The 16,846-nt window shown below is 36.5% G+C and overlaps 1 protein-coding gene across 2 annotated transcripts in view; it reads right to left on the bottom strand.

Moving 5' to 3' along the window:
- Positions 1 to 310: 310 nt before the first annotated feature.
- BNC2 (basonuclin zinc finger protein 2) overlaps positions 311 to 16,846 on the bottom strand; it is a 410,152-nt gene continuing 393,616 nt past the window's right edge. For both annotated transcript variants that reach the window (XM_054583184.1, XM_054583185.1), the window contains one exon: positions 311 to 1,490. In XM_054583184.1, the coding sequence (XP_054439159.1) occupies positions 827 to 1,490 (664 nt within the window). In that variant the 3' untranslated portion in view covers positions 311 to 826. The remainder of the gene's footprint in view (positions 1,491 to 16,846) is intronic.

The following is a 16,846-nucleotide window of genomic DNA, read 5'->3' on the forward strand; positions in this document are numbered from 1 at the left end:
ATTACACATCCCCTTGTAGTGTATGAAGAAAAGTGCATGACTGGATTTATGTACGAGTACGGGACATTTAAAAAAATCAGATCTGTGCTGAAAAGCATGCCAGCACCTCTTTATCACTATATCTAGCAGGTAGTAAAAACAAGACCATGTTTTTTTGTTTTTTTTTTAAATGTGCATTAATGCTAACATAAATGAACAGAGCTAGCCAGCAAACTATTTTTTTCCTGCATATCTAACAGCGGGATGTAACTGTAAAAATTAAACAAAGGAGTTAAACAACATCAATACAATTGTTTTACATCATTGGCCTCTCAAGGCTAATATTTACAGGTGAATCTGCCATGCTTTAGTTGAAGATTCTCTCAAAACCTTGAAGTTCACAAAAGACAACTATTCAGAAGTTCCTTTTCTGTTTCTTTTTTTCTTTTTTTCCCTTTTATTTGCAGGCAACAGTCATGGGTACAACAAACTGTCTCTTTGGAGAGGACCAAGAATTATTATGCTGTCAAAATCTGGGCTACTTGCACGCTTAATATGTGTGTGTATGTGTGTTTAAAGGGTACTTAGATTTCACCCCTGAATGAAAGATCCCACCCCTTTTCCAAAACTATAAAGGAAAAAAAGTTTCAAAAGCACTTAGTGTTTATCTTTTTATATCTAAAGAAAAGAAAATAGGTGTGTGTGTGTGTGTGTGTGTGTGTGAACGGAGAGGCATACATGGTACACACACACACACACTCAAAGTACACAAGCACACACTGACTATGGCAGTTCAAATATGTAGGCCGCCTGGTGAGAGCTGGCATTTGTAGTGTCCGTTCTGAAACTAATCTACTGAAGTGAAGGGAATGTTTTTGTGGAGATTAGGGTTCTGACTGTGCCGATTTCGGCTTCGCACAGAGGAAAACATCATATTGCAACCAGGGACTTTGCACTTGTGCATTTCTCGCAAATGCACAGTTTTGTAGTGCACTCTCAGGGTCCCCTTGTTGCTGTACATTTTGTGACAAATGTTGCACATAATCCCACCATTGCTCCCGGACAAGCTGTTGAACATCAGAGATCCTGAAACTTCAGCCCCTAGGCTGCCAGGGAGGGCAGGGGCCTCGGCCTTGTGTGCCGACTCCCCACTGTCACTCGCCCCATCAAGGTCGTCGAGAAGAATCCCCTCATCACTGCCTGCGTCAGATTCTCTGGAGGAATGGATGCTGCTGCTGGACTGGAGGCTGGAGGTGGTGCTCAGGTCAAGGACCATGTAGTCCTCTGCCATGCCTCTCCCATACCCGTTCAGGTGGGAGTCTTCCGTCCCTGCGGGAGAGGAGGCGTCTTCCCTGACGTCGAGCCCCATGGGGTGCTGAGCTCCATAGATCTTCATCAAAAATTCATCCCGGAGGTCCTTGCTAAGGGAGGGCTGCGACGATGAGTCCAGGCCCATGTCATCGAGTTCTTTGGTCAACAGTTTACGATGCAGATTTATGTTGGCACTGTGTCTAGGAAATCAAGAGGGAAGGGGGGGAGGGTAGGTGTGTAGGGAGGAGGGAGGGGTGAGAAAAAGGAGAGCATTTTAAAATTGATTCAGCTTTCGCCAGGCATCAAATAAGCACATTCATTGCTAATTGCACCATTATAAAAGCAAACATTTCCCTACATCCTCAGGATTTGGGACTAAGTGGTGGTGGGAAGTGCAATAAGGGGAGCTTTTCATTAACATAATTTTTATAAGAGAGTAAAATTCTTAAATGGTGGGATGAATGCAAACCCATGAACCTTTTTCTCAATGATTGTTCTGTTAGCTTTACTATGTAGCAGCATCAGCTACAGACAATCTCATAGCAGAGTTTTAAAAATAGGTATATTAAGTAGGTAAAAAAAATGGGAACTTTCTGGTTGTCTAAACTAAATAATTTGAATTTACCTAAAAAACCCTTTTTTTCTACAGCACTTTACTTATTTAGAATAAAAAGGATCCATTTAAAAAAAATAGCAAATGGTCTAGATAATTGAGGTTTAAGTTCAAAAATAATGAAATTTTGCCCCTCACCTTCCTACACTTCAAGTTTTAGGTAGAAAAAAAAATTAGCTTAATAAATTAGCAATTCGAAATAGGGTTATAGACTCTTCGGCATAAATCCTTTTTCTCAGAATGATTTGGGATTTCAGCTAAATCTAATAATAAAACACATTTACTTTCAGGAGTTGCTACATTTTAGAGTTGCAAATGTTTTCATTAAGCAATTCAACTTTAAAAATTTAATTCTTTAAAACAGAAGTTGAAAAACAGATACTGTTTTTAAAAAAAGAAAAAAACCCACCCACCCTTAAAAAAAATCACATTAAACAACAGAAAACTCAAAGGGACAAAAGAAAAAAAGAATCACAATTTTAAAAAAAAAATCAAGCACAATAATAACATATGGTCTGTGTATTTTAACAACTGGAACCCATACTTCTTAGACAAGCAAAACTTTTACTCCACTCACTGAGTGCTTTGCTTGTGTAAAAAAGGATAGGACTTGTCCCAGAGCATCCATAGGGATGTCATGATTTACAAGGCCTGATATGTTGTTATCTATCTGAAAACATTGCCTTTGTATTTACATCCCCCATTTATTTTTAAAGTGCCCTTGGGCATATACCTCTCTCCACCTGCAAAGGCTCACACGTTTGGAAAGTACCCTTTGAAGGCTACCCTTCCAAAAAATAAACCAGTATAAATTACAGATACATAAAAGCTTCTCAATATTGGCAGAAGCTCTACATCTTGGAGGAGTATTTGTGATAATAGAAATGATCTGTAATAGCTAGCATAAAGTTCCACAGACCTCTTGATTATAAATAAAAAGTATGAAAGACCAAAACAAGTCACTCCATTTGGTGACAAGCATGGCTAACATTTCTTAAAGGTGGCTGAGAGGTATGTGCCTCAGAGACAAGGAAGGTGAGAAAGACTTCTCCACCTTTCCACACGAGACAATATATACAGCACTCTGGTTTTAAGGGGAAGAGGGGCACAGCCCTCTCCACACTGCACTTAGGAAGGCTGAGCTTACCTTGTGATAATAAGATCAGCTTTCTAATCTTTTGCTAAATCGATCACAAAAGAAAGCAAGAATGAGAGACAGAGAGAGAAAAAGAAAGAGAAAGAGAGAGAGAGAGAGAAAACAAATTCACATTCTAGACATCTGTTTTTAAAAAAAACTTCAACAATAAAATAGGGATTTAAAATGTTCTGATCACAAAATTATTTTCTGTCATAAGCGATCATCTTATATGCTGTCTTGATGATTTTCAGATCAGTGGCATAATCCAAAAATCATAAATCAAATTAAGATAAAACAAATTCACAGCATCAGCATCATCCATAAATGAGTTCTACACAGATGCATGCAGTGTGCAGATATGTGAATGATAAAGAGGAGTTGTCCCCATGGTCCCTGCTCTGATAGTTTCCCCATTTCCTTGGTGTCAGATGGCAGATAACTCCAAGTGCAGGTTGCTAAGCAGAGTGCAGGAAATGCCTACTGTGAAGTCTTTACCCTGACATGTGGGTATGACACCACCAGAGTTATTACAAGAATGTGGGAAGAGTTACCCTCTATATTATTACTCTGTTGATAAAACAATCTGCCAGCCATAAGCAGCTCACAAAATCCCAGCCCTCCCTGTTTATTATTTTTAACACCCTCCCTGCTTTCTTAATTTCACAAGCACACATTCTGCGCTTGACTATAACCTAGAACTCTGTGTTGCTTCTCACACATCTGCAGTTACCACTTCCTAGATTCACTGCTGAGAAAACAGCAGCCAGATATACAACAGTCACATAAAGACCCACTGAATAAGAATAAATTAACATTGACAAAAGGACACACTGATCACCCAGATGGACACATCTTTCCTAAAATGACTTGTGAAATTACACATCTCCACTGATATGTTACCAGGAAGAGATGTTTCTCTTCATTTCTCACTTACAGCAATAGAAATCTGTAATCTAATTAGATGATGTACCAGCCCTCAATATCTGTCAACCAAACGATGTGCAGAAATGTGCAGACCAGCTCTGGCACTCTGCTCAACAGTGTCCCTTTTCCGCTGTCAGCAGTACTGTTGGCCTCTGCTAATACAATTACATTGACTTTTATTCAATTAAGTGCCATCCTTCGCTTAAAAAAAAAAAAACTACTTTATCAATTGATTCAGGTGTAATGCAATAATAAAGATGAACTCATGGCAGTGCATTAGCTCTGCTGTTCATAACTTCAGTACACAGGTTCATTCATGGTAGTCGATTTCCATTATGCAACCACAGTTCAAGAGAATTGATTTTTTTATGTTCATTTCTTAATCTACTTCATTTTTTGTTTAATAATCCCCCTAAATACCATATGCAAAATACTGAAAATGAGGAGAGGAAGAATGGTTTATAGAAAGCCTGCTGGTTTATTCTCATGATTGTGAGCTTTTGAGATTTTCTAACACACTCACACAGTATTACTGGCCTAATAAGAGGAAAAGAAGATGAGGGAAAAGAGGAAGACTTTAAATTCTTTAAGAGTACTGATTCTGTCCCTCAAGAAGTTAGGTTCAGCTTTCACAGAATGGAAGCAGCAGCACTTGATTTTAACAAAGACCTATTGTTAGACTGTGGAATTGGTCAATCCAAACCATTAACTGTCATAAAATACTGTCCTTATGAAAAGATACAAAGGCCTATAGTTAACAGCAATTTACAAGTGTACTTGGATCAGAAAATAGAAGAGGTAAAAAGGGAAGATGGAAGAGACACAGAAATAACTCATGCCTACTGACTATAAGATATATAGAGAAGAGGATCCTAAGATGGCAGGAGGACCACCAAGTTCTGGAAGTAGAAGGGCCCTCTAGTAGAGGATGTGACATGCAGTTGTATGCAGTAAGTAGAAGGAGGAGTCCATAAAGGAACCAATTTTGAGTTCTCTAGAAAGAGAGATGGTTTTTCTAGAAAAGACGGTATTTTGAATATTTGTCTCCAGAAAAGAGGGGGAAATAATTGTTAACAAAAATCCACATTTTATTAGAATTTATGTTTTACAAGAACATAAACAGTATATAGAAGCTGTTTCTACTTGTTTTGATAAGGTAGGCAATAGTGCTATGCGGAGGCAAATTCCTCTTACAGAAAAAAATGACTGGGATAGAGAGAGAAGATGAGTTCATAAGCAGAAAGGGTAAAGACTTGGTGTTAATAGGGGAATTCTCTTAATGAGCACAGTCATGCTTATTTAGCCTTGAAATGGTCACTTTCAAGAATAACACAAACGAGATCTGATTCAACCTCCAAGTCTCTTGCAGTGAAGGGGAGTGCTTTGCATGTGGGAGATACTTAAAAGTACATTTACTTGCTTTCAATCAATATTATGCATGAGTCTTAAGAAGCTTTCCCAAAAATACACTGTAGAAAACAATGATCCCAACATTGGAAGCATGTAACAGAAGAATATTTGAGGAAATACAGTGGTAATACAGCAAAGGATAATACCCTATCTATAACCAGTGCGGTGCAAGGAACTACCATGGAAGTAGGGCATAAAACAGTCCTATATTTTGGGCTATGCTTAGAATTACAATGTTTCCTCTGGCCCTCTGCACACTTTCCTACTCCTTCCAGACTGTGAGTTTACCAAAAATCTCTTAAAGACTAAGATCACCCTTAAAAACAAACAAACAAACAAAAAATAATGAAGTCTGTGTTATATAGGAGTGGTCATATCACCAAACTTATTTTTTGAAGTGTTAAGTGGAAGTACTCTAACTAAAGTAGACTATTAGTCTTTTTCTGTTTCTTTAATGGAAACTTACATTAATTATCTATCAGTTTAAAAAAAAAAGAAAACTTTACCTGCAACCACAGAGGACACCAAATTCATCAAACACAGTCAGGTAACTGCAAGTACCCTCCAGTTTAGAGAGAGAAAGTAAGTCCTGATTTGGGCTTTTCTTTTCTCACATCTCCCTTCTCAAATATGTCCAAATGTCCAGTTTGACTTAATGCAATGTTTAACTCATAAAAATTAAAAATAAAAACATTTCTTTAAAAAAGTGTTGAGAGTTTAGCTTTGGGACACAGAAAAAAAAAGTTTTGTTTTGTTTTGTTTTGTTTTGTTTTTAAAGTCTTGCTCTGGCCGGTGTGGCTCATTCGGGTTAGAGTGTCTTCCCGTAAACCTGAAGGTGGCAGGCTCAATTCCTGGTCAGGGCACATGCCTCGGTTGCAGGTTTGGTCTCCAGCTGGGGCACATATGACAGGCAGCCAGTTGATGTTCTCTCTCTCTGACTCCCTCATTTCCCCTCTGTCTAAGATCAAGAACCATGTTCTTGGGAGAAGATAAAAAAAAAATTAAAAAATTAAAAAAAAGAAAGTCTTAGGCCCGAATGAGAAAACCAGGATGTGGCAGTCAAAACTGAATAGGGGTCAAGCTATAGGTTACATGAGAAGTTCAACATCAACATCTCAACATTAATTCTTCATCAGTTTTGAGCCATTCTAAACTTAGTGAATTGAAACAAAATACTTGATAATTAATTACAATACCTCCAATTACAATGGAATTAAGGCTCAATTTTGGATTAGTTTTGTCTTTATTTTCTTGCTTACCTCTGCCATTCAACACACACATATCCCCCCACTCAAATTATATTGTCCAGAATGATCTCAGTGTATTTACATAGCAGATACCATATACATATACATCCATATGTATATATGGATGTAAGTATATGTGTAAGGGGATAGAGAGATAAATTTATACACAATTTTGGGAAATCTATATACCAGGTTTGAGTGTATTATGGGACACTGAGTTAACAATACTATCCAAATTGACAGAAGAAAAATTAAAACTTCTGCCCCGCTTAATTCTCTTCTATGGCTTACTATGACACTATCTGTTATCCTTAACTGCTCAAAATTTCTATATTACCATTTATGAATAACAGGATTCTTACAGTCCTGTGAATTAAATGATACTTTTGATAGCATGCATTTCTGCAGAAACTAGTAGTTGTTCTATAGGCTACTGTTTAAAAATTCTCTCCAGGAGATCTGAAAACCATTGCTAGCTCAAGAAAAAAAAATTCAATGTAAAATTCTAGTGAACAACATTAAAAAAATACAAAAAAATAAAGAAGTACAAGTTAAATGCAAGACTTCTTAGAAGCTAAGCAAATTCTTGAAAATTAAAAGTATGAAATTCAGTCACTTCAACCCTTTTCAATATAAAACAAATCATCCATACTGGTCACGCAGACAGTTCCCACTACATTCAAATTATTCACTTGAAGATAAGCTCCCACAAAACTCTTTAGGGGTTTAGCTAATTTACCACACAGATACGGCACGTCTGTTGTAATAACACATAGGATGTATTGGGGTCGATCATTTATCAGAATTAGACTCCTTTTCTCAATTCGCAGTGAATTATGCTGCCTACATGACTCCCCTCTCCCAGAACCTGCCATCCCCTTACGGCCCCTAATGTGGCAGGCAAGCAAAATTGACAGTCTCATCTTGTCAACAAGGGGCAATTCTCCTGAGAAGCCATTTAACTTTGCCCAGGAAGCAATGTATTAATGTGCCTGCCCCAGGAATGTTAATCATCTTCAAGTTTCCGACTTAACTTTGACATGAATGAAATCACCAAATTTGTTTACTAAATGAATCGTAATATGCTAATAAGAAAGCATGACACATGTGGAAAAGCCAAACAGATGGTTTGTTTACTCCACTTTGCAACTTTATAAATGTTGTAACTCTGAAGATGTTAGTGAGAATTATTGATTTGTTGGCAGAGGCAAACTGTCTTTTGCATACTAAATCTGGTGCTACAGTTAGAGAACAATTTGTCATTGCTGTGGAATGCATAAAAAATGTTAATGTTGTGATGGCATTTGGGAAAGCAGACTGGTAGATGGAAAATGTGTATGCTGAATGTTCAGGTTAAGTGTAGTATTAATATCCAACAGCCTTCTTCCTTAACCATTTTACATTTGAGTTGTATCTGACATGTCAGGGATTCTCAAAGGTGCTGATTATTCAATAGATACCTGTTGCACTGTAATGTGAGACACTGAGACACTGTGAAGAGAAATTATGTTTTCACAGCATTTGGAAATTTTCTCAATCAGACAGTTCATATGGTACTCAGTTTACTACTGACATTATTAAGAAAAAGCCAAATCAAGGATGCTAGCATCTTTTAAGGATTTATATAAATCTGAGGTAATTTTTTTTTGAATTTTATATTTACCCTAGATGAACTAACTCTCAAGTCATCCATCTCTTGATTTAGTCTGACTTACATAGTTCAGAAGACACATTCCCAAAATAATGGGAATGAATGCATGTTTCTCTTTGTTTTCAAATTTTCTGCCATTTCAAAATTAATGTATTTTCTAATGTGTATAATATGGAACATGAGTTTCTTTCTGAGATCTTTTTCAAAGAAATACTTGCTAAAAATAGTCAAAATGTTTTACTTCATTAAAATGGTCAAATTATGATCTTTAAAAAAGATAACATTAGAGATATATGAATTCCCCAAGAGAGGAGACAGAATTTTATTGGCAACATTATTATTTTAGGTATGGCCTTATCTAGAATGAACTCTATGTTGAAAATGAAACTATTTAAGGTATATGAATAAAAAGAATGCACAAAATCTAATTTATGTCTTTGGTTAAATTCATGTTAAAATCGCCAGCTGAAACACGAAAACTTCAAGTTAACCAACCAGCAGTGCACCTGTGCTACTAAACACTTCAATTCTTAGAAACATTCAGTTGATTTTTGTAAAATTCCTTTTACTTTTCATTGCCATTAGCATAGCTGAAGAAGCAGAATTTTGCATTTAATAGGTGCTTATTTCTTCTAAAATTCTTAACCACTCCCCCCTTAACTTCTTAGTCCTACGGATAGATATCCAGACTACCATTAGTCTTGTGGGATATCCTGGTGTATCACTAAGTAGTGCTGAAATGTTTACCTGTCTGCAGAAGAGAAATGAGAGCACAAAGCGATCTAAAGAAACCACTGAGTTCATCTTGCTGCCCAAGGATCACTCTGGAGTAAGAAACATTAGTAGCTATCCCAGACTAGCGCTTATATCTCATTTGAAACATCTTCTCATTTCTGACCAAGAAAGAAAATTTCAATAAAGTACTTTTACTGGTTTAACAACAGCAAGCTCCGGGGATTGTCAAAGTGCTAAGCCTTTTCCAAGGAGAGAAGAAATCAGCAGCTCAAATATAATTAACCTTCCATTCTCAATGCAAACTGCCACGCACAAGAGCTCTGCGGTCTATTAGCTAAGTCATAATGGCCAACAGGCAGAAGCAAAATTGGTCAAAAAGTTGGCTGCTGCTGTCATATTTTTGGAATTATGATTAATGGCACTAATAATGCGGATGATTACTGATATGTGTATCTCCAGCAGTTTATCATATTGCTCTGGCTGCCTACACAATAAACAGGATGCTATCATTTACCTCTTTATTGAAGGCAATCCTTCTCTTGAAGGAGAATATTCTAATTACTTCGTAATGTTTTATGTCTTAAACATTTTGCAGCTCTGGACCTTGCCAACTGCTTCATGTCTACCATTGATTAATTACTGAATGTTTAATCAAAATTTAGAACCTAATGTAGTCATTTATGAGCTCACTGCAGTGCCAAAGTAGTTAGGCTTTGCTCCCAAGTTTGGAGAGGGCTGGGTTCAAAATCTAATCCCAGCCATGCATGAGGATCCAAGAATTTCACCTTGGGTGCTCTGAGGTTGCCAATTCCATCTCTGCTGATGAATGGAAGGTAATCTAACTACAGGGCAAACAGCATCTTTACCTACCCTCTTCCCACTGGATTTCCCTTTCCTCTTTTCCCAATTCCCTAATCAACAGAGCACCGCCTTCAGCTACTTCTGAAAACAAGAATGTCTTCGTGAATGCCCATCATGAGAACATAGTTTTGAAGTGGTTAAACAAGTGAAAAATAATTTGCTGGGACAAATACATGAGTTTTTTTTAATGTGGATTTTTTATGGTACTGTCATACAACCATTCACCGTTGAAGTTAAGTGTTTTTTTAATACCATTACTGAACTGCTGAAATGGATGCTAATATAGCTTGGAGTGCTAATGTCAAGTCCCGGTAATAAAAAAGACAGACTGCTGAATGAAATAATTTCAAGTAAAAAATAGAACAAAAGTGCTCTCTCTCTTGCTCTCCACTTTTATTGAATTGGGACTGACTGAGCCAATTGCTTTAGAAGTCTGTAAAACACAATTACTAGTGAGCGAACTGACCCACCAGTGCCCCCGCAGTGACAGAGCAGACCAACTAAAAAGGCAGCAGAGTTAGAGCAACTCCCCTCAGCTGGCCCTCAGACCAGAAAGGCTTCCTTCTGAGGGTCTGTTGTTCTCATTGTCCAAATCTGTCTTCTTTTACTCACAAAATCTTGTTATTTCCCATCAATGTGATAATATAACTTTGTACATTACCTTCCAGGATAAAAACGTCTGTTTTAGCAATTAAGGATGATTTGTCTTTTGATATTCTTATTTATGAGAGTGTTTATGTATAAACACACGTACACATTATGTGGATGTACTTAGGTTAGAATGTTAGCATAATTTTTGAATAGCTGGTAATAATTCAGATTGATATATTCAACAGAAAAATGGAGGCATCATTTACATATGTTCAGTTAGCAAAACTTGGCTTTTTTTCCTTTGTAAGGTAAAGTCAAAATAATTAGAGCAAGCAAGAAAAAGAATTAAACCAGAAGTGGGTAACATTTTTCCTCCTAGTTAATAAAAGAAGTAATAAACTCCATAAAGTACTAGAGTTACGATCACTAACACTTCAGGCATAACAGCTTTTTACCAGAAATTTACAACTCCTGTTTTAATTCAAGCAGCTTGTATTAGGACATAAAATCTAGGTATTTTTTTTAAAGTGTAGGTTTATGTTAAATAACTGAAGAAAAATTGTCCTTTCCTAAAAAGTATTCTTTCTCCTTCCTCGGCCTGCTTCTTTCTCACACATGCAAGTACACACATACAGATATCTTATCATTCAAAAATCAAAGTTACTAAATTTCTTTTTTATGACATTGTAATTTTTTGGCAAGTGTAAACTCCTTTCATATTCTGCCACATTCATTTATTTGAAGTTTGTGGGAGTCTTATAGACAAAAAATGGTAAATTATTTCTGAGAGGGATTTTTTTTTTAAAGAAAGAAGGAACGTTATAGCTCAACCTTCACTATGAAATTTTAACAAAGAAAAGTCTCCTTTCTTCTTAGCACAACAAATGATCATTTACAGCAAGAGTGAGCTAGTAGAAAAGCCTTTCACCTATGAGAGAACCTTTCTTAGCAGGTTTGATACAAATGAATGTTAATATATGTGTAGTCTTACAGCCTGCTTCCAGGTGGGAAATGGCCTTCATATATATATATATATATGTGTGTGTGTGTGTGTGTGTGTGTGTATTTTTTTAAAGAAAATATTATCTACAAAAATATCTCAAGTAAGTAATTATTTATGAGTAAGATTCACATCAATAAAGTCTATCAGAGGGTCAGATAGATAGATGGTGGTGGACCCAAGAGAGGAAGAAATCAGAAAGACAACGACCCTTTCAAAGTGGTGTCATCATGAAACATGCCGCTTGTGCATTTAGTATGTGCATTCTGCTCAAAGTGCTATTTTTGCCTGAATTTTCAAGATAATGCTGCAAGAGTAGTAGCTCATTCCTTTCGAGGGAAGGTAAGAATAAGGAGCCTATAGAAGCATTATGTTTGTGCAATGGAAGTTATGTAGCCACCAGAGACTAAATGTAACTCCCATCAACAGAAATCTGTAAAAAATCCTTTGTATCATGAAAAGCAAGTCATTTGCCTGCCATTAGGCTTTGCTGTCTATTTGGTAGGTGGTTGGGTGGAAGTGACTGGTGTAGTTCTTGGGGTGGAGGAGTGAAAGGTCAGCAGAGGCTTAAATGAGCTTGTCTTACATCCAGCTGGGCCAGCAGGAGGTCATTAGGAAGATAGGAGGCTCACTTCAGGCTTGACAGAGTCTCTCTCCTTATGATACTAGGAGACTGTCTTGCTCATTGCTCTTCTCCTAGTATATAAAAAGAACCCCAGAGACAGGAATGACACTGAAGTTTATCTTACTACCAAAGTTTCACTTGAGGAGTGCACAACTAGCAATTACTCAGAAGGGGGATTTATTTTGTTTGCTTGTCTTTGATGGAAAGTAATGGAGATAAGTACAAAAGACCTATTGATCTGTTGGCTTTATTGTGAAATCAAATAGAGTAACACGGGGGAAAAAAAACTCTTCCTTAACATTTAGGAGTCAGAGGACCTGTACAACTTCACTTCATAAAAAATTTTCTGGAAAAAGAGAATTGCACTTTGATTGGCAAATATATAGGAAATGAAATAAATGGCTGACACCTTGGAGGGGATTAACATACTGTATTTGACAGCTAATTAAATTAGGGCAAATACACTAATAGTTATCCTGAATTGGTGCTAAGTGGCTCACTTCTTGGAGGTATTGCCTAGTGAAGTCATGTGTAATTATTGAAAATCTCTCCTTAGAAAAGTTCTCTGTAAGTTTCCTAACATAGAAAATGATGGAAAAAAATCAATGTTGCTGCTGCGAAGGTGATAACAGGAGGCAGGTAGCATGTTTTCACATCTTCACCTCTGTTGTTAATGTATGCAGTGGCTCATCAGAGGTAGCTCACGTTAATTTATTCCTGCACACCTGTACAGAGCTGGAAGTCAGGTAATCAGACAAGCAAAAACTATACATCTCTGCTTTTTAGCTACAGCTACCCAGAGGCCTATATATGAACAAATTTAGTTCTGGAGACATCAGCAGGTTTTAATAAACCAAATACAGATGTCTTACTCCATACAAATCAAGAAGTTTACATGTTTAAATCTGGACGGATTTAACTAGCAATCAAAGAGAAGGCTCACACTTGGCACCAGTGGTTGCCTCATATTTATTTATAAATCACCCTAAGCAAATATTATTTTGTTTTTAAATTTATTCATGGAGTTGAATCACCTTTCCTACACCTTTAAGATCAAACATATACACACACTTTTCTAATAAAATTTAAGACAAACTTTGGCAATTAATGGCCGCTATTCTCAGAAGAAGAGAGAAACAAAGATGGTAAAAGTCACAGAAGATGAAAAAAAAAGATACACATACTTCATTCTATGTACATCACCTACTTTCTATATAGAAAGTTTTCATTTTAGTTGAGGGAGTTTTAAAAATGCTAATCTCTAAAGCAGGTGTAAATAGATTTTAACATATTAGCAAACGGTACAGAATTTTAGGGAAGGAGAGGACAGAGGGCATTTACTTATTTATTTTCTGAATAAAAACCAAAGGTAATTTATAAATGGGGTTCCCTTTACTACAGGTGATTCATGGCCACTCAGCCCTCCTGGGAATCAAAATTCAAGATGGAGGGTGAGAATATGACCAAAGGCAAACTAGGCCCAGCTAACTCTATGACACTCTCTTCAAGAAAACTTCCCTTACAGAGACTGTAGTATCTAGGTCTGTTAGTTATAATTTCTTCTTCTCAGGAAATACTTCATGTTAATACTTCAAAACTGAGGACCACCCTGGCTGGATAGCTTAGTTGGTTGGAACATCATCCTTATACACCAAGGTTACAAGTTTGATCCTTGGTCAGGGCACATCCAAGAAACGACCAATGAACGCATAGATGAGTGGACAAACAAATCGAGGTCTCTCTTTTAAAAATCAGTAAAAATTAAAACAAACAAACAAAAAAAACAGGGCCAACTTCCTGTTCCCTGACAGAACAGTATATTCGAAGCAGAAAAATCATGGGATAAACCAAAAGGAAGGAAGGGTGTTCAGAGACTTCCAAGACTAACACTATGTAATGTTATCAGTACACACTCAATTACCTTATAGAATCATAGTTATTTAGAGAGAAAATAATTTGTTATTCTAAAAGCCACCTACTGAAAATCAATTAGGCTTTGTGTGTATTAGCTTGTTCTTTGTCATTAATGTGAATGGTCCTCTTTGCTTTTAAATTTCTTAAGCTCACAGTCATTCACAACCATGTAAAGACGGACATTTAGAATCCTCAGATGCATGTGCCCCACTCCCTTTTTGCCGACTTTAGACAAAGAACATTCTTGCTAATCAGAAAGCCTTTAACTTGATCTTATAAAATCTAGAAAGACCAGAGCAGAGGTCTGGAAATCTCTGTTAACTAGCTGAAAAATCTAAAACATAGAATTTAACATCTTCTACTTTCTTCTAACGTGCCTATCTAGAGACAAAAATGCAACTCCCTCGTGTATAACCATTTTGGAAGAAGCGCAAGACCTGTGTTCCATTCCTGTAAGGGGTTCTAAGCCTGAAGACAAGAAGGCTGTTTTTATAAACAGAAGGGAAAGGGTTATTCTGTTAGTTTTGTCACAGGCATCCTAGAAACCCTGTAGCCCTGCACACTTCAGCCCCCAGTCAAAATCCCTCCTAATGCTTTATTTGCACAAGGAAAACATTGTGCGGTCAAGGATGGATGAATCAAGACTCTGGGGAAGAGGAAAGAAATGGGCCTGAGGACCACGGGATTAAAGGCAAAGGATGGTTTCTGTTTTGGAAGGTCTGTTGGCTCAAAGAAAAGTAAAAAAACTTGCCGTAGCTTCATTGCAGAGGAAAAAGCAGGGACACTAAATTCCTGGGGTTCTCGTGACTAATACAGTACAAGTGAAGAGAAAGGGGAAGGTAAGTCTAAGGGGGTAGTTCAGAGATGTGATTCAAGAGGCTTTGTGAATAAGGAGATGAAATTATAGGTCAAAATTAGTTGATGAAATGATGATAAAAGGCTGAAACAGGAATACAATTATGTTTGAGTCTAATCTGCTGAGACACAGGAAAAGGCTGGTATCCAAAAGGCATCACTATTTCTGGTTATTTGGTGGTAAATATACTTTGATCGCATATTAACTTAAGTCATAGACTCAACAGGAATGAACACCTTTCTTCTTAAGGAAAAAAATGTCAAAATTAAAGTATCAGAGTTTTTGTTAAGTTTTTAACGTGAGACCAAAATATTTGAGCATTCCTGAAAAGCAAAATTTCAAGTGAAAATCAAAAATCTTTCTTTGTATTTTTTCAATTAGTTTTTCTTCATTGATCATGTGTGACAATATCGAGAATTAAAACGATTAAATGTGATGTGACACTTCAGCCCAATGAAATATATCACCTGTCTTGTGTGGCTGAACATCCATGGGACAATATCAGTATTATTCTTCCCACTTAGAATATACTGGTTTAAATTACCATAAGGCTGGTCACTCACCAAGCTCCCAATCCTTAGAATAAAAATGAAGATTGAAATATTCCCCTTATCAATAAATGTTTTTTCCTTAGACAAACCACCTTCTCAACAGGACCTCCTTATGCATTAGGATATAACAACACAGTGATATTGAGGAAAGCACCAAGCTGTGAGTGTGACTATTGGTCCAAGAGTCATTTTATTGCAGTGTTATGACTTAACAATATTTTCTGCAAACCAACTAAAACTGTGATAGGAATTCATGCAAATAAGCTTAAATTTTGGCTTGTTTTCAAACACTCCATTTTCATAAATATTTTATGCAGGTTTTCATGAATCTTTTTATTTTTATTAAAAAAACCCCCAATGCATTAACCTCATTATCACTAGTGCACTATTTCAAATCTAAAAGAGTGAACATTACTCACAAACTTGGGGAAGAAAAGGTTGGGTATAATATTGTATTTTATTATTCGAAGTATAGCTATCTTGTCTGCCATATTCTGGCACTGTGGATGATAACTTGGAACTGAAAAAAAGCCATGTGATCATAAACCATTTTTACAGAACAAGGTAAATGGGAGTGGGGAAGATGGGCTTAGAGAGGGGATATCTTTAAAAAGATAGATTTCCCTTCAAAGCATGTTTTGAGTTGTATAAAGCAAGTCACTTATTTTTCTCAGAAATTTTGCTTTTCATGAATTGGGCCCCTTGAACTGTACTTTAATACAATGAAAAGTTTTTTAATTTTATTTTAAAAAAGATTAATCTTTTGTATATTGTAGAAGCAGTGGTACTTTTATTATATGTTACTTTGTCAAATAACTCTACCTAACTGGTAAGCACTAGCATTTGGGTGGTGGCTATTGGCAAACTTCCTAGCTATTTTTGTTTCTTCTACATATATTGATTTTTAGCATGCAATAAAATTTTCTCTAAAAATATTTTTAAAAGACAATATAAAAGCCAAAAAACTATATCCAATATAATAGGAAGAATGAACTGGTATGTCTCTAGCTGCGCTGATGTGTTATGTAAATGATATGCTCATAAGTGTATCTCCCCCAAGGGAGGGTAACTCCACCCCTGACCACCTTGACACATTCCATTTATATGACATTTTCTTTAGGACTAAAAAAGAACATTGTTGGTTTAGGACCAGCTGCTTCTGTTTAAGCCCAACTGTTTCAGAGCTGCAGCTACATAGCTAAGGTGTGATGTCATCTGAAGGCTGGACATTATATATTCTAAGAGCTCCTAAAAGTATACGCATGCCTCCCCTTCTGTGCATAATTCCCATGATAGACTAAGTTTTAGAGATTTGCTAAAGACATTGTGAAGTTGAAATAAAGAAACCCACGCCACCATACCATTTCCCCATATTAACAATTACTTTGGTCCCATTTTCTTCTGATATTTTCATGATTCACAGAATTCAAGGACACACTA

The sequence above is a fragment of the Pteronotus mesoamericanus genome, unplaced genomic scaffold (assembly GCF_021234165.1).
Source record: "Pteronotus mesoamericanus isolate MK-2021 breed Mesoamerican mustached bat unplaced genomic scaffold, CSHL_Meso_final contig_73, whole genome shotgun sequence".
Classification (NCBI taxonomy): domain Eukaryota; kingdom Metazoa; phylum Chordata; class Mammalia; order Chiroptera; family Mormoopidae; genus Pteronotus; species Pteronotus mesoamericanus.